This window comes from Octopus bimaculoides, chromosome 14 (genome assembly GCF_046866305.1).
Source record: "Octopus bimaculoides isolate indiv1 chromosome 14, ASM4686630v1, whole genome shotgun sequence".
Taxonomy (NCBI): domain Eukaryota; kingdom Metazoa; phylum Mollusca; class Cephalopoda; order Octopoda; family Octopodidae; genus Octopus; species Octopus bimaculoides.
In genome coordinates, this window is record NC_142941.1 from 7,077,448 (window position 1) to 7,096,510 (window position 19,063).

At 39.8% G+C, this 19,063-nt stretch overlaps 1 protein-coding gene across 1 annotated transcript in view; it reads right to left on the reverse strand.

The window, feature by feature from the left end:
- The window catches only part of LOC106873391 (RRP12-like protein), a 38,406-nt gene that overhangs the window by 17,140 nt on the left and 2,203 nt on the right, over window positions 1-19,063 (reverse strand). The window contains exons 3-14 of the mRNA XM_089362261.1: window positions 10,618-10,701; window positions 9,577-9,653; window positions 8,797-8,902; window positions 7,294-7,410; window positions 6,569-6,707; window positions 5,388-5,515; window positions 4,456-4,554; window positions 3,623-3,714; window positions 2,920-3,031; window positions 1,925-2,104; window positions 1,443-1,478; window positions 570-712 (exon numbers count right to left, since the gene is read on the reverse strand). Coding sequence (XP_089218387.1) covers window positions 570-712; window positions 1,443-1,478; window positions 1,925-2,104; window positions 2,920-3,031; window positions 3,623-3,714; window positions 4,456-4,554; window positions 5,388-5,515; window positions 6,569-6,707; window positions 7,294-7,410; window positions 8,797-8,902; window positions 9,577-9,653; window positions 10,618-10,701 — 1,313 coding nt within the window. The remainder of the gene's footprint in view (window positions 1-569; window positions 713-1,442; window positions 1,479-1,924; window positions 2,105-2,919; window positions 3,032-3,622; window positions 3,715-4,455; window positions 4,555-5,387; window positions 5,516-6,568; window positions 6,708-7,293; window positions 7,411-8,796; window positions 8,903-9,576; window positions 9,654-10,617; window positions 10,702-19,063) is intronic.

Here is a 19,063-nt window from a genome sequence, read left to right on the forward strand (position 1 = left end):
AGAGAGAGAGAGAGAGAGACAGTGTAAGAAAGAGCAGAGGTAGAGTGTGTGTGAGAGAGAGAGAGAGAGAGAGAGAGAGAGACGGTAGAGTCACTAGCATAGCTGAGTGGAGGTGGGCACACTTTTAGGTCTGCAGTAGGTAATATGTGTTTTTTTGTGGGGTCTGGGGGTGGAAAATGGAAGGGATGCCCTGGGCAGCACACACTCTAGCAATGCTTGTGGGCAGAGTGTGAGAAAGAGTGGAGGTAGAGTGGGGAGACAGAACTGAGAGAGAGAGAAAGTGGAGGTAGAGTGTTAGTCAGAATGAAGGTATAAAAGGAGAAGTTGGACAGAGGCAGATACAATGGCTGACTGTGGTAGAGAGAGAAATATGACAATACTGGGAAAGGCCAAGAGACAAAAACACGGACACAGGAGGGAGGGAGGGAGAGAGAGAGAGAGAGAGAGAGATAAAGAGAGAGAGAGAGATAGAGAGAGAGAGAAAGAGAGAGAGAGAGAGAGAGAGAGAGAAACATATTTTGGTTTATCAGAAGATACCATTTAGAGCAGGCAAAGCATGAAGTACTTACCCATCACCCGACACCTGTAGTGGTATGATCTCCAGTACACCCTTTGGGCCCATTGATTTGATAGCACTGCCAATAGCCTGGTCTATTTCAGATTTGAACTTGAAGTCAGGGGAGTCACGCATGTTGGATAAAGAGCCAAGAGCCTGGTAACATAAGAGTGTGAGATATATACATTGTAGAGAGGCAGAGAGGAGAGGTGTAGTGTATGGTATAGGACAATGTAGCATATCACTGAATGATAGTGTGGTACATATAGTATAGTACTGAATGGTACATTGTAGTGTGGTATATGGTATAGTATCTTTTATTTTTTTACTTGTCTGAGGCATTAAACTGTGGCCATGTTGGGGCGCCACCTTGAAGAATTTTAGGCAAAGGAATTGACCCCTGTACTTTTTTTTTCACTGTTCCATCGGTCACTTTTGTCAAACCACTAAGTTACAGGGATGTAAACGCACCAACACCAGTTGCCAAGTGGTGGTGGGGGAGAAACACAATGACACACATGCACGAATGTAGGATAGGATTCTTTCAGTTTTCATCCACTCACAAGGGTTTGGTTGGCCTGAAGCTTTAGTAGAAGACACTTGCCCAAGGTGCCATGCAGTGGGACTGAACCCAGAACCATGTGGTTGGGAAGCAAGCTTCTTCATTTCAATAAATTTCGCCATGAAGGCGTTACAAAGAGTGGACAAACAGCACGCTTCTTACCACACAGCCACTCTTGTACCTATGTACTGTATGGTAGTAAGGAAAATGGTGTAGTACTGAATGGTATCATGGTGTATGCTTTAGTATTATAGTGTGCGGTATGGTATAGTACTGTGGTAGTATGGAAACCCTTTTATGATATAATATAAAAGCTGAACTTACTGGCTTCATTAAATCCGGATAATGACCTCCTGCAACCTGACAAAGAAAGGAAAATAACGTTTATACATATATATATAGTCAACACAAAGAAAAATATTGAATCATATAATATTATTGAAGCAGGAAGGTGCCATAGGGAGACAGGGTTTGAGAAGGTGAATGGTACTGCTTCATCACCTCTGTTTTAGATATAAAACAACAACAACAATGGAGCTTGAAGACCTCATTTCCAGAGTAAATCACTGAAGAAGGTGAACCCATGAGAGGAAGGTTGAATGACAGTCAGTTCTCTATTGAATATGCACAGTGTTGTGTGCTGGAGGGGACATGTTCTTGTGAGACTGGCAGATGCTTTATGTTACTATTATTAAATGTGCACTAACATATATATATCTTATCTTTCTAGTCATTAGACTGCAACCATGTTGGGGCAGTGCCTTAAAGAATTTTAGTCAAACAAATCAACTCCAAGGAATTCTTACCTCTAACATGACAGTCAACACAGAAATAACATGTTTCCAGGCAGTGTGGTATTGATAGTTCAATCCAGTGGATGTTGCTTTGACAACCTGTTGCAGACATGGGTTAATGTTCTCTTTGTCTGTCGTGGAAGATGATGGCTTGGCCTCAACAAGTCTTGAGACGCATTCTTTGAAGACGTCCTACAGATACCGGAAAAAGAAAAGGAAAAAAGTTTACATCACAGTATATATAATAAAACCAACACGAGCTGTGGTTAACCACATGCTACATGGTCATGGCAAATGAGGAAGTACCTCATAGAATTAGGGAGTGATTGGGACACAGCTCAGAGTAGGGAAAGAAAAGGGAGAATAGGAAAGCTTCTGACAATGCAGAAAGTTTCACAAAACCTTTATATTTGAAGCACAAAGGCCCATTCTTAGAAAAAAAACAGTCTTGGAAATGCCTAGTGATACAGATTCCGTTAACTTATTCAGAATCCTCAGCATTATGTTAGCAGTAGCAACTCTCCAAGCATTGGTGTAAACAAACATCCAAATGTTGCTGGCATGGGTTGGATGGTTTGACTTAAAAACTGGTAAGCTGGGGAGCTGCACTAGGTTCTGATCAGATTCAGCATGGTTTCTACAGCTGGATGACCTTCCTAATGCCAACCACTCCAGGAATGTAGCGAGTGTTTTCTCCATGCCACCAGCATGGGTGCCAGGTACTTAACACCAGCATCCCTCAAAACTATGGTCTCACTTGGCTTGACAGGTCTTCTCAAGCACGGGTCTATTTCTACATATGCATGCATCATGCACAAGCGTGTACAAAATAGGCTCAATGTCCAGACAGCTGTCTAAAATCACCAGTGTCCGATCATCTCATCTTACAGTCACATCGTCGCTTTACAATCGTCCCTTTGTGTCCTTGACAGTAAATGTCACAATAGGTGACACTGTGCAAGCGTAGAAAGTTGGGAGAGAGAATAAATCATCTAAAGTGCAGTTACCTGTAACGCACCAGCTGCAGTCTGTTGCACATCAGGGTTTTCCACCAGGAGGTACTTCATGGATGTGGTGACCAATTTTGGAAGGTGGTTTTGACCCAACTCAATGTCTTGCCTGTAAATATTTTTGAAAAAGATCAGTTATAACAACAATTATCATCACCATCATCATTTAACGTCTACTTTTCCATGCTTGCATGGGTCAGATGGAATTTGTTGAGGCAGATTTTCTACAGCTGGATGCCCTTCCTAATGCCAACCACTTCGAGAATGTAATGGGTGCTTTTACGTGCCACTTGCATGACACCAGTATCTGCCATCACTGCAATTTTTATTTGGCTTGATGGGTCTTCTTCTCAAGTACGACAATGCCAAAGGTCTTGGTCATTGCCTCTGTGAGGCCCAAATATATATATATATATATATATATATATATATATATGTATAGATACCACAGACACACACAAATATAAAATATATGATGATGATGATGATATATATATATATATACATACATACACAAACCACATGCACACATGTGATATGGTTTCTATCAAATTTCAATGGTCAATCTAAGGCTATGGCAAAAAGTGCCACATAGTGGGATTGACACCAAAACCACAAAATTGTGAAGCAAACATCTTAACCATATGGCCATGCCTGAGCAGATACCATTAAATAAAGACTAACTTGACTATTCACTTACTTGCACAGATTAATAATAGACTTCTCCATAACAGTCAACCAGGCACAGGATGGTTGAACATCTGTCACTAATGGTTGGTAATCATACAGAGCCTACAGAAAAAAAATGACAAAAATTCATTAAGTTTAACCCTTTATATTTAAACGGGGCATATCTAGCCTAAATGTTGTACCCGTTTTATGTTCAAACTAACTAGATCTGGCCTCTTACACCTACCCTACAATGTCATTTTAAAAATAAACAACCACATCAATGAAATTTCAAAACTTTGAGATTAATTCAAAACAATGTGAATTTATAAGCATTATGTTTGACAGTGATCTGAATGGTCGCTGACCACTACATTTATATTTTTTTCTGTCCTTGTTTCTTACTGTGTTCCTTTCAGTTGAAGAGCGTAGCTCGAAACGTTAAAGACTTTCTCTATTCCCGAGCGTTAAACTAATACATCCATTTGTTGTTTACACCACCTGTCTTCGTCTGTTGTTTTTTTCGTAAATTCTCCCATTAATAAAAACACATCTGGTTCAACATCACAGCCTGCTCTCTCCTCCACCTATGTACCTGTAGTAGAGCTCATTATGGTTAACAACTGGATCGTTCTAGTGGTTGTCTTTGTCAAAAGTTTACTCTACAAACTCAGCCATATCTGGTCAAAATATTCTACCTGTTTGATCTTCAAATCAGCCAGATCTGTCCTCTTACACCCACCCAACAATATCATCCTAAAAATAAGCAATCACATCATTGAAATAGCTATGAAATAATGCCTGATCAATTCGAAACAATGCAGATAAATAAGCCTTATTCTGCAGAAAAATCTGAATACTTACTGTGATTAGCTGAGCATTGAGGTGGCTTCCGAGATTCCCCAAACTTGGATCAACGCTGACCAATCCAAAGAGACATTGCATGCAGCAAGCCACAACCAACTGAAAGGAGAGAGAAACCGAGGAAATGAGAGACGGAAATAAGACATTGTTAAGTATACTGGGAATTTGAAGATTAAACATACACGCTGGTACTGCACTTAGAGTCACAGATGGCAAGCCTGGGATTGTGCCATGATCACCCCACCGCACTTGAGTCACAGACAGTAGTGTAAGACTGAGTTACAAACAACAGTGTAACTGCTTCAAGTCAGACTGCAGTGTGACTGCCTTGAGTCACAGAAAGCAGTGTAACACTGAACCACACACAGTAGTGCAACTGCTTCGAGTCAAACAGCAGCCCAACACTTTGAATCACAGTTTCATAAAATCAAACATAAAAGAATTTCCAAAGAAGTTTGCTGACTTTATCGACAACTGTTAGTTACAGTCCATGTTACACACGTCACAGCTTGGAGGTACAAAACTAGATTACACAGCCTTGAGACATCATTGATAATTTCAGAACATCCTCATCCACTTTTGGGTCATTACTGTCTTGAGTTCTGGGACACACAAGGCCTATTAAGTTTCCATGGCATATAAATGACCAAGATCACAATGCTCACCCTGGATGGGATGCCAGTCCATTCCTGAGTTTACTCATTTGCAGTTAAGTGGACTGGAGCAATGGGAAATGAAGTGTTTTGCTCAAGAAAACAATGCATTGCCCGATCCAGGAACTGAACCCATGATCTTGTGATTGTGAATGCAACACCCTAACCACTAGGCCAAGTAGCTTCAATTCAGAACACCACAGGTCAAAGTTCATTAAAGACTGTAACAACAAGTATAGGGTGCAGAGAACTAAGTAAACACACATGGGGGATACTTACTGGTGTAGCAAGGGTCATGACCTTCAGGATAGCTTCACACATGGCCTGGATGTCACTCTGAGCCAGGACAGGAAAAATTTGCTTGACCAGCATCAGGACATGAAGGGTGCTGACAGCATCAGAACCACCTGGTGGGAAGCAGAAACGGTGAGGAAAAAACATAAAAAAATTGTTAGGAACAACAGGTACGATAGATCTACCACCATTTCTAAATTTGACCCTTTAACATCGAATTCACACTAAATTAAATATGCATTATATCATAGCCTTGAGATTTTAATGATGTGATTGTTTATTCTTAGAGTGACATTGTAGGGGAGGTGTAAGAAGTAGCCCTGTTTAAGTAGACCCTACCCTCACCTATGATTAAAGACATTCTAGCCATGACCATCCTGTTTAGTTGCTTTTTTTTGCCTATGTGCAGGAGACCCAGAACTACACTTTCTCCCCTCCATACACACACAAGCATGTATCTGGCTCATACACTGTTCACTTTCCAGACATATGTACAATACTGCATATGCTTTATGCGCACTTTTGACAAGTTGTAGTGCACCTGAGCACTGTATACAATTTCAGTATTATTATTATTATTATCCAACATATCCTTTTCTTAGACAGTTAGGGTATGATGTGAGGGTGACTTAGCTACTATTTCTTGCAGATCAAACACAAAAGATAATTTTGCGAGTGGACTTGGTAGATAGAAATTGATAGAAGTCCATTGCATGTGTGTGTCTGGGTTTATATGTAAATATATATGTGTGTGTGTCTATAAGTATATATATGTGTGTCTATAAGTATATATACATATATGTGTGTGTTGGGTCTATATGTAAGTGTGTGTGTGAGTATGTGTTCTTGTGTCTCCTTGTCTTGACATCGCATGATAGTTATGAGCATTATGCTCTTAAGCAGTGTTATTCATTCCCAATATTCTGTGAAGAACATGTCTGGCCATGGGGGAAATAGTACCTCCCTTAGAAACAGGTGAGGGTTGGTGATAGAAAGGGCATCCAGCTGTAGAAAATCTGACAAATTACATCCGACCCATGCAAGCATGTAAAAGTGGACGTTAAAATGGCGATGATTATCATCATACCCCCCATAGTCTTACAGCCACTGGCAGCAAAGGTTGGGGGGGGGGGATACTTGTGAATGGGTTTGTCGAGAAAACTTACCACCAGACTCTTCAATTTTCTTAATGCAATGCTTTGCAGTGGGAGGCGCCATAGGATGACAAATAGGAGGTTTGTCAGACTTCATTATGGCGCTGTTCTTCAGAATCTTCTCAATACATTCATGTGACAGCTTTCGTATCTGTTATACAGCAGGAAAGGAGAATATTAGAAGGAAAAAAGGAGAATATTAGAAGAAGGAAAAAAAAAAAAGACAAAAAACAAAGAAAATTAAATTAAAAAAAGAGAAAAATTGAAGAACAAGTATGGAAAAATATCATATAATCTTCTGGAGGCACATGGTTTAGTGGTTAGGGTGTTGGACATATGATCATAAGATTGTGGTTTCGATTCCCAGACTGGGCTATGTGTCATGTTCTAGAGCCAGTAACTTTAGGGAGCTGGGATTAGTTTTATGATTATATATTTTTATGATTTAAGTTTGTAGATTTTTAAAAATAACTAAGGAATGAAGTTGTAACTACGGAGACTGACCACATATGCCCCTCCCTTCCACAATAACCACTAAAAGTGACCACACTTGGCCACTTCTAGACATAGAAAATAGTCTTCACTCAATGGTCACACTGAAAGTGACCAGCTGTGGTCATTTACTAAAATCATTGTGTATGGTCATTTTCAGAGGCCATCATTGGCCACAGAAACTGACCACAATCTATCAACAAGTATTCCTCTCGACAAACAAGCAATTATAGACAGTTACTAACCTTTGGTTTCTTGTGGGTAATAAAGGCCAACACACTAAGATAGATCTGTTGGGTAGACGACAGCTCCCACACCGATGCAGTCTGTGCACACAGCAAATATGATAAACAACGCAGCAGCTGGAAAAAGAACAGATTATGGGTGACTTATATCGAGTATTTATCTGTGTGTGTGTGTGTGTATATATATATATATATTTTCTTTTCTATTTGTTTTTCTGAGAAGTAGAGAGTGAGTTGTAATTATGATTGTAATTAAGAACGTGTGACTAGGCTTGAATGCTTGCAACAGAGTGGACCTGTGAACTCTGTTGAAGGCACCCAGACTTGGTGATGGATTCAAGTCTACCACTCAAGTAAGAGTGGGTGGGTGGATAGGTGGAATCTGAACCCAGAATACAATGAATTGAAACAAAAAACACAAGGCGTTTGGTCCAACATTCTTACAGTTTCGCTAATCTTTTGTCCTGTATTGGTACTTTAAAAGAATATTTTTATTGACCCTGAAAAGATGCAAGGTAATATTGGTTTCAAATTTTAGCACAAGGCCAGCAGTTTCAGGGGAGGAGGTAAATCAATCCCATTGACCCCAGTATGCAACTGGTACTTATTTCATTGACCCCAAAAGGACGAAATGCAATGTGGGCCTTGGTGGAATTTGAACTCAGAACGTAAAGACAGATGAAGTGTCGCTAAGCATTTAGCCCAACGAGCTTATGATTCTGTCAGTTCACCCCGATGTGTCACACAAATTGGCATGTAAATGCACCCCGGTGTCACGCAAATGGCACCCGTGTCGGTGGCACATAAAAGCACCCATTACACCCTCGGAGTGGTTGGCATTAAGGAAGGGCATCTAGCCATAGAAAACCACGCCAGATCAGACTGGATCCTGACGCAGCCTTCCAGCATGCCAGCCCAAACTGTCCAACCCATGCCAGCATGGACAACAGACCTTAAATGATGATGATATACAGTCATTGAGAAACACTGCTTCAAGTGACTGCTACCATCCTGTGGTAGTGTTTCTTAAATCAGATTTAATATGCATAGACACTCACACACAAATAAAATACTCAATAACTTATACAGTAGTCTGGGTAATGCTGAAGGCCATTGCTTCACATAGTGACACTGACAAGTAAGTTGCTGTTGCAGTATTCCTCAGTTAACATTTAACACACACACACTATACCAGCCATATAGATACTGTCTCATATACATACATACACTCACACACTAGCAGCCAAAGACTGTCTGTTTTTCTCTCACACACACAATTATGTCTACTCACAAACCACAATTCAATATTTATCTTCATCAACAGACACTGTTGCTGTTGGGAAATATCAACTATCACAATAAACTTTCAGGGAGCCTGTCTTTACAATGACAACCTAGACTTTCCCCATCTCTACTTCAACAGTTCTTTGGTCACAGCAATTAAAAACATACACAAAAAACGAGGGGGGTGTTAAAAAAAAAGATCACTTGTTTTTTACTTACAGATTTCACCATTGATGTATTGTCACCATCAGAGTGTTTGACAAGGATATCCAGCAGTTTCTTGGATACTTCGGAGAATCGGCTGATGAGGACAGCCTCAGGGACCCTAAATTCAAGAAGAGGGGTGAGAGGAAATGTAAAGGGCTTTAGGGATTTACGTTTTGGTGTGTAGATTGTTAGCATATATATATACACCTTCACACACACACATATAGAAGAATAAAGAGTAAAAGTAGGTAGAATACAGGCAGGAGAATAAGGTTCACAAGTCATTATTCTCCTGCCTATATTCTTCTAACTACTTGTACTTTATTCTATTTATTCCTTATAAACTGTGAATTCTCCCCGTCTGAAATATTCATACTCTGTCTCTGATGATGGAATACCCAGTGCATGGACATGCTAACCAATCACTTGGGTTATCCCAGAAACAGCTGTAAGACTTCAAATTCACCTTACCCTAATTAAAATATTCTAAATGATTTGAGATACTCGTTTTGCCTTGGTTTTGATTTTTCCTTAATATATACCGACTATAATGGAACCCTAGATCCAGCCTTATTTGTGATCTTGGAACCTAACGGTCGACTAACTACAGTACTTACCCAGCGTACCTATTCGTTTAGATCACAAGTGAACTAAACTTCTCATAATCTTTATATTATTATATATATGTATGTAAGAGGTAGACAGTGATACAGCTTATCAGATAAAGAGAGATATTTAAAGCAAGTGCAACACAGTAAGAAGAAGAATAAAGCAATGAAGTGGAAATCTTACTTGCTGATCACAACACCAAGAAGATAAAGTGTGGCTGTGAGTCCATCCTCAATGTCCATTGTATCAAGAGCAGTGATCTGGAAATGTAAACAGTTACATGTATTTACTTAATTATCCACTAAGTTGCAGGAACTTAATTGAAATTTTAACCCTTAAACTATGTAACTCAATTTCATGGTTATTCCCATAGTGATGTTAAATATCTACAAAAACATAGAATTGGGTTTCTCTACATAACTGAAATGACCATGAAATTTAATTTTGCAGTTAAAGGGTTAACATCCATTTTTGCCATGCTAGCATGTGTTAGATGAGTTATCTTATAGATTGATATATACATATACACTTTTACTTGTTTCAGTCATTTGACTGTGGCCATGCTGGAGCACCGCCTTTAGTCGAGCAGATCGACCTCGGGACTTATTCTTTTTAAGCCTAGTACTTATTCTATTGGTCTCTTATTGCCGAACCGCTAAGTGACGGGGACATAAACACACCAGCATCGGTTGTCAAGCAATGCTAGGGGGACAAACACAGACACACAAACATACATACACATATATACGACGGGCTTCTTTCAGTTTCCGCCTCCCAAATCCATTCACAAGGCTTTAGTCAGCCCGAGGCTATAGCAGAAGACACTTGCCCAAGGTGCCACGCAGTGGGACTGAACCCGGAACCATGTGGTTGGTATGCAAGCTACTTACCACACAGCCACTCCTATATATATATATAAATATAATACAGTAGAAAGCTGTCTTATATATCAATCGGTCACTTGCTTAGTCCGTGAATCAAACCCATGGTCACTTGCTTAGTCCGTGAATCAAACCCACGGTCACTTGCTTAGTCCATGAATCAAACCCACGGTCACTTGCTTAGTCCGTGAATCAAACCCACGGTCACTTGCTTAGTCCGGGAATCAAGTCCACGGTCGCTTGATCATGAACTTAACACCCTAACCATTAGGCCACATGCCTTCACATAAGCATAATTAGTGGCATAGAAACATAAGTGTAAATGTAGACATCTTGGACTTACCAAAGCTGCAAAGTACTCCGTGTCCGTTTCTTTACCATTGTTCTCTTTGATCACTTCGGTGACAGCAGCAAGCACGGCAGCAATCTGCCAAATAAAGAACACAAGACATCGGTCAAGAAATTCTTGAAGCAACAATAATAGTAATCCTTTCTAATTAGAGGCACAAAACCTGAAATTTTAAGGGAGAGGTTTTAGTTGAGGACATCGACCCCCCACCCCAACGGGGTTCAACTGGTGTGTAATTTATCGACCCTGAAACTGATGAAAGGCAAAGTCGACCTGGATGGAATATGAACTCAGAATGTAAGGATGGATGAAATGCTGTTAAGCGTTTTGTATGGCGTGCTAATGATTCTGCCAGCTCACCACCTTAACGAGAATAACAATAGCCCTTTCTACTACAGGCACAAGACCTGAAATTTTGGGAGAGGGGGCTAGTTGATTACATTGACCCCCGAAAAGGATAAGGCAGAGCGGACCTCGGCAGAATTTGAACCCAGAATGTAAAAATGGATGAAACACAGATAAGCATTTTCGTCGGTGTGCTAACGACATTACTGGCTCAGTGCCTTAATAATAATAATAATAATAATAATAATGATGATGATTTCAAATTTTAACACAAGGTCAGTAATTTCAGGGGAGAGTGTAAGTTGATTACAATCAACGCCAGTACACAACTGGTACTTACTTTATTGACCCTGAAAGGATGAAAAACAAAGTTGACCTTGGCAGAATTTGAACTCAGAGCATGGAGACAGGTGAAATATTAATAAGCACCCTGCCCCACATGCTAACGATTCTGCCAGCTCACCACCACCATAATAATAACAAGCAACACCAATGTCCTCTCAATGATTAGCCAGAGATGATTTTTAAAAGGAATATATCTGACATAAGCTCGACTGCTCTCACAAGCGAGAATAATAAAAATGAACCTGACTGCTCTCAACAATTAAGTAAAAAAAACAGGAAAAATAATCCAGAATCTTTGTCCGGTACCACATCGATCCCAAAATCTAATCAGTCCATGCCAGTCATGAGGTCAAACATCCTTGAAAGTTTCATCCGAATCCATCCAGTGGTTCTTGAGATATCTTGTCCATGGACAAACAAACACAACTGAAAACAATACCTCTGCCTTCGTTAAAGCGGTGGCAATAATGGTTTCTAATTTTGGTACAAGATCACAAACCATGAAAGGTAATACAATGCTGCTAGTCATTAATATTTTCTCTGGCTTCTGAATTCCATTAATGTTCTGCAATGCTAAAAATAATTATAGAGTAACAATGCAATCACAAACTTGGTGGACAGATGCAGGTATATAGAGGTTGGCTAGATGGGTTTACATAATTAATAACAGAACAAAGAACAAAAATAATCCATTATCAATATTTTTCCAATCATGAAAGATAAGCTGTGTTAGTTGTGATATCTTCATGGTTTCCCTTGGAGATTCTACCATTTCTGTGGTGGTGGTGGTGGTGGTGGTGGTGGTGTGTTGCTGTGAGGATTAGCAGGATTCAGTAGTGTGTGGCAGTATAGGTGGTGCTGGAGATTAAAGGTTAGCAATAACATTTAGAAACAGTACTTCAGGAGATCAGATGATTAAGGGCTGACAAAGAAGCTGGTGATGTCAGCCCGTTGATAACATTATCTGGATTAACAAAAGTACTTCATCATCATCATTTAACGTCCGCTTTCCATGCTAGCATGGGTTGGACGATTTGACTGAGGACTGGTGAAACCAGATGGCTACAGCAGACTCCAATCTGATCTGGCAGAGTTTCTACAGCTGGATGCCCTTCCTAGTGCCAACCACTCAGAGAGTGTAGTGGGTGATTTTACGTGCCAGTCCGGTGGTACTGGCAATGGCCACGTTCAAATGGCGTTTGTTCACATGCCAGCTGCACAGGAGACAGTCCAATATTTTGTTCACGTGCCACCAGCACAAGTGCCAGTGAGGTGAAGCTGGAAATGATCACGCTCAAATGGTGCTTTTTACGTGCCACTGGCACGGAAGCGAGACCGCTGCTCTGGCAGTGATCCTGCTCGGATGGTGCTGTCAGCGCTCCACTGGCACGGGTGCCAGTCATCGAATTTGGTTCAGTGAGGATGAATAAGATCAATATACACTCAGTATTTTGTTTGTATTCCCAGTCCATATATAATCTTTCCCAAAGCTATAATTCAAACCATTTATCACAAAGAGTCTATTTAACCCTTTAGCATTCAGATTGTTTTGAATTACTCGTGCTCAAAATGGCTTTCAACAGTGTTTTTTTCTTTGAATATTGGAAAAGAGTTACCTCTATCATGATGATTCACAACAGATATCGAAATGCTGACACCAGGATAGCTTCTCCATGTTTTGTAAACGCTGTAAGACGTGACATGGGACAGCAAGAGAGACTGCAAAGCTGTGGCCAGCAGGGAAGGACACAGCAGGCATTCTGACTGCATCTGCACATCAGAATTTATCCAACAACTGCAGGACAAGGTGATGGAAAATCCAAGCAAGGGAATCCAGGGTCTGGTGAGAGAGATGGGTGCTAAAGTTGCCAACATGAAACTGGCCCTGAATGAGGACCTTTGCTAACATTCCTACAAAAAGGCACAAAAGACAAATTCTGACAGCCAAGGAGAACCACTTGATGAAAGCAAAGAAGGTTCTGAACAAGCTGAGACATCTAGCTGAGCTGGGGGTCCTTCTCAGATGAAAAAAAATTCTACCGGGACCAGTTGAACAACATCCATAACAACAGGTGGCTTGCCTACAATCCTCGTGATGCCTCACATCTGAAAACCAAGTTCCACCAAACTGTGATGATCTTTGAGTGGGTCTCCAGTAAAGATGATGTCATGCTGTTCCTCATCTTTTGACAGGGCCTTGGGCTACATTCTGGCAGTTATGTGAAACCCTGGCTGGAGAGGGTTACTACTGGAAGGCCATATGCGTGACAGCAAGATTCTGTTCCTTTTAAGGTGGCGAGCTGGCTGAAACGTTAGGACACCGGGCGAAATGCTTAGCGGTATTTCGTCTGCCGTTACGTTCTGAGTTCAAATTCTGCCAAGGTTGACTTTGCCTTTCAGCCTACTGGGGTTGATATAACCGACTTAATCCCTTTGTCTGTCCCCTCTATGTTTAGCCCCTTGTGGGCAATAAAGAAATAAAGATTCAGCTCCTTGCCATACTTCTGGAAAGAGTCACATATTTATGGTTGTCGAGAGTTTCTATGACTTCACCAGCCCCAATTTCTGATCTCATAATTCCTCTGATTGTAACCCTAGGCAGCATGGTTGAGAAAGAACCAACTGTTCTGCTTACAACACCTAGGCTAAGCTGGTGGCCAAGATGAAGAAGGTGTTCGAAGATCTTCCCAGGGACACAGTGAGGAATACATGTGCCAGGTTCTGGAGTTGTCTTAAGGCCATGGTGGAAGCTGAGCAGTGGCTACTTCTTGTAAACTTATCTCCCAGCCATAATCTAGTTGATATCTTTTGATTCTTTAAAAAACTTTTATTTTTGGACAGGATATTGTGTATTTTTTTCCCCCTTTTAATGCAAAAAGTCAAATCTAGTCTGAACATCCTGTATAATTGATTTATCCAAAGACAACTCACTATAATTACTTCCTCTGTTCTACACTGTGTAAATCCTTCCAAGCTACTTGCTGAAACCATATCACTAATTACCTGATGACTGGAAGGCGGACGTTAAACGATGATGATGAGGGTTTAGTGTGAATAGTTCCTTTGTCCCTTTAACCCTTTAGCGTTCAGATTATTCTGTCAAATCGGTCCTTATTTATTCACATTGTTTTGAACTACGCATGTATCTAGTAAGCATGTATATTTTTTGAATGATATCATAGGATAAGCACAAGAGGTAGGATCTGGGCTATTTTGAACATAAAACAGGCAGAATATTTGGGTTGAATATAGCTGGTTCAAATGCTATAGACTTTTTTTTTTTCTTTTACGTGTTCTTAAAGTAACAACATTCCCCTTTGATGCAAGAAGAAGCTCAATTATATTAGCAAATTTTGGGACAGACTGGCCCTAATAGTTTATCAAGTCTAAATATTTTTTCAATTTGATTTTCTTTTTCTTGATTTAGGGAAACTAATCTGTTGAAATTTCAGAGATATCCAACAAGTGATTTCATCTGAGGTTGTGTGTTGAAACTAAAGAAATTACAGCATGGAAGACATACGTTAGCCATTCAACAGCTCCACTGACAGTGACTAAGTTGTAGGTGGTGCGACGGATATTATGATAAAAAGCAATAAATATGGATATTCAGCATTTTTAATATTAAAAGGTGGTGAGCTGGCAGAAACATTAGCACACTGGGTGAAATGCTTAGAGGTATTTCATTTGTCTTTACGTTGTGAGTTCAAATTCCGCCGAGGTTGACTTTGCCTTTCATCCTTTCGAGGTCGATAAATTAAGTACCATTTACATACTGGAGTTGATCTAATCGACTGGCCCCCTCTCCCAAAATTTCGGGCCCTGTGCCTAGAGTTGAAAAGAATTGAAAGGCTCAATTCAATGAAGGAGTAATTTCATCTTATTTCGTCAATTTATTCTGGCCTCTACAGAGATGAAACTACGTATTTTTGGTAGCTAATACCTTTCAATATAGACTAATACTTGGTGACCATTAGTGCTAGTGCCACATAAAAAAACGTCTAGCCATAGAGACCACATCGAAGGTGCATGGTTTAGTGGTTAGGGTATTCGGCTCATGATTGTAAGATCACGAGTTCAATTCCCAGTGATGTGTTGTGCCCTTGAGCAATACACTTTATTTTTCACGTTGCTCCAGTTCATTCAGCCAGCAAAAATGAGAAGTACCTCTATTTCAAAGGGGCCAACCTTGTCACATTTTGTGTTATGCTGAATCTCTCTGAGAACTACTTTAAGGGTACATGTATCTGTGGAGGGCTCAGCCACTTGCATATTAATTTCATGAACAAGCTGTTCTGCTGGTTGGAACAACTAGAACCCTTGCTGTTGTAACCAACAGAGTGTCAGTTATAGAAACCAGGCCAAAGCAGACATTTGTTGTTTGGTGCAGTCCTCTAACCCATGCCGGTATGGAAAATGGATGTTAAACGATGAGGAGAATGACCCTGCAAAATGTCAGAAAATGTAGTTGCTATATTTAAGCTATATTTACTCCCAAGGAATTGGTGGGTCCAGGTTTATAATGGAAGACAATTTCCTAAGGAAACACACAGCGGAATTGAACCCAAAACAAAATGATTGCAAAGCCTGCTTCTTAACCACACGGCCATGCCGATGCATATTGAAGGAATTTTGTTTCTAAAGCAAATAGCTGATACAACAATTATAGTATTACAGCCTTTACTGGTGGTAAATAGGCCAGAAACTTAGTAGCAGGATGTGCCCTTTAGAATATCTGCATTGATTAACCTAAAGATATAAAAGACTGAGGTGAAGTGCTCAGTTTGCTTTCTAAAGTTGTGAATTGGTGGAGTTGTAACCTGGCTAGACACAAATGCCTTGCCATATTTGTTTACTGCTTCTCAACCACATGATTCTGGGTTCATTCCCACTGCACGGTACCTTGGGCAAGTGTCTTCTACTGCAGCCTCAGTCCGAACAAAGTCTTGTGAGTGGATCTGGTAGATGGAAACTGAAAGAATCCTGTGTGTGTGTGTGTTTCTTTGTGCCTGTATTTGACAACCAGTGTTGGTGCATAACATTGCAGTTTGGAAAAAGAGATTGATAGAATAAGTACCAGGCTTTAGGAAAAACAAGTATTGGGGTTGATTCATTCAACAAAAAGAAATTCTTCAAGGTAGAGCCCCAGCATGGCCACATTCTAATGACAGAAATAAGTAAATTGAAAAAGATAAAAAATACTTTAGGTATAAACTACAGTTTGATAATTGTTCCATGACTTATTACTTGGCTGAGGGCTTCAAAATCAGAAGAACTGCTTTAATTGGTAGAAATAACTGCTTAAATTTCTTTGAATAACATTCTGCCGTTTTAAGAAAAATAAAAAAAATGATACACTGGTTAATGAAGTCCTAGATATATTGTGTCTGAATAAAAGACATTACTGGGATACTTCTGGTCAGAGGTTTGTGCATCTGACATAGAGGTTAACACAACAGTAATGGCAACAACATTTAAGCAAGGTTCAGACAGTTTGACTGGAGCTGGTAGCCAGAGAGCTGCACCAGGCTCCAGCTGTCTGCTTTAGCATGGTGTCTATGCCTCCACGCCCTTCCTAATGCCAACCACTCCACAGAGTATACTGGGTGTCTTTTATGCGTCATCAGCAATGGCCATGGCCATGATTTCACTTAGCTTGACATGTCTTCTCAAACACAACAAATCGTCAGAAGCCTTGGTCACTTGTCATTGCTTCCATGAGACTCAACAACCAAAGATATTTCACCACCTTGTCCAACATCTTCCTGGATCTACCTCTTCCACTGGTTCCTTCCACAATTGGAGATTGGCACATCTTTATATAGCTGTCCTTGTCCATAGGCATTACATGACCATACCAGCAGTCTTCTCTCTTGCACACCACACACACAAATTTGAATTGTCTTTGCCATCCATTTGCCCAGTTTTCTCCATTGACATGAGAGAATTTATACTCAATACCTGTAATAGAGATATTGAATACAACACATCTCATGTAAAGGATATGACCTACATGCACGAGACAAACATGTACCACAAAAGCTGTACGACACACATGCACAACACAAGAGTATTTATAAAATAATTCATGTGTCAAGGGTTATACATGTTTATTTCTCACATCAAGAGAATAATTTACTAGTTTTTTGGGCGACAAAGCTTACAAAAAAAAAAAAAGAAAAGAAAAAAAAAAATCATGTAGGATCTTTTTGGCTTGGAACTACCTCTTGAGTTTACTGGAAATTTCTACACAGGTATGGCTTACTTTGCAAATATGTGCTTTCAAGTTCAGTCCCACTGTGTGGCACCTTGGGCAAGTGTCTTCTAATATAGTTCCAGATGACCACTGCCTTCTAAGTGAATCTGGTAGACAGAAACTGCGGAAGCGTGTCTTTGTGCTTGCTACCCCAACTGACAATTGGTGTTAGTTTGTTTAAGCCACAGTTAGTAATTTGGAAAAAAAAAAAAACTGATAGAATAAGCACCAAACTTAAAGAACGAAAATGGAAAAACAGACAATAAATAATGATGATTACAAAATCACTGATGCTGAAAATAATGAAAGAAACTAATAAACTAATGTATTGCAAATAAATTTTGCAATACATTACAAACCATAACCCATAGATGATTTCAGGTGGTCACTGTATGATTCTGTAGTATATATGTATGCATGTATACACACACAAATAACACTGTCTGCTGGATGATAAGAATGGATAAAATCCCCCCCCCCCCGCCACCACCAAATTCTATTTTTAAAGGTCACCGATTATTTCTATCAATTTCTTCAAAAACTGAAACTAGTTGCGATATTCATTAACTGGCATGAAAAACTACATCCATGTAGAAATTCTCGATAAAACCGAAAGAGATATTCAAACCAAGAAGATCGTCACAACATAATAATGTCAGATAGCAAATAGCCATGAACATAAAACTACCAATATGAGAGAAAGAAGGTTTGAAAATGCTGATGTGAAACAATCCTTAGGTGTCTTTGTCAAAGTTCTAGGGGTTCAATGAAAAAAAAATGCCAGCCAAGTTGGTCAGAGAGGGGCTTTTTTTTTTAATCATTATTAACTGACGTTCTTCCATATCACTCTTCTCAGCGCCTGTACAAACTAGAGAGGATTTAGTTCCGTAATTACATCATAACCGAGACCACGAATCTTGGTTTCAAGAAAACCACATTCCAAAACGTGCGGAGAAAGAGAGAGAGATCAACGAATTGTTATTTTTACACAACACACACTGTTAGCAATGTCATTTTCAATTCATTTTCCATGCATCAAATGCTATCAAGGGAGATAACTATTCAGTGTGTACAACTCCGCCAGGCACGAACTCCTGACGTGATCAATTTAAGAGTATAAATTTACGTATTTTAACACTTCTCTGTATACTTGAAAACCACGACGTTCGTATTCGATAAGGAATCAGGGTTTTGTTGATACAAACAGATATACTGGCTCGGCATAGATAACATTACTGGTGCCCTGTTTCATTTACCAATCATATCACCCAAGCACAGAGAATGCCTGTCTTTTTTGTTACCCCATCAAGTGTCCTGTTATTCTCGGCGGTGAAACTATTGGGTAAAGAAGAAAAGTACAAGTTGTTTTTTTGTCTTTTTTTTTTTTTTTTTTTGAAATTTAAAAAATTTCCTTCTTGAAGTTAGCCATCACTCATTTCAGCTTCACTCTCGCTAACCACATCGTTAGAATAGCTCTCGGCTTCGCTGGCCAAA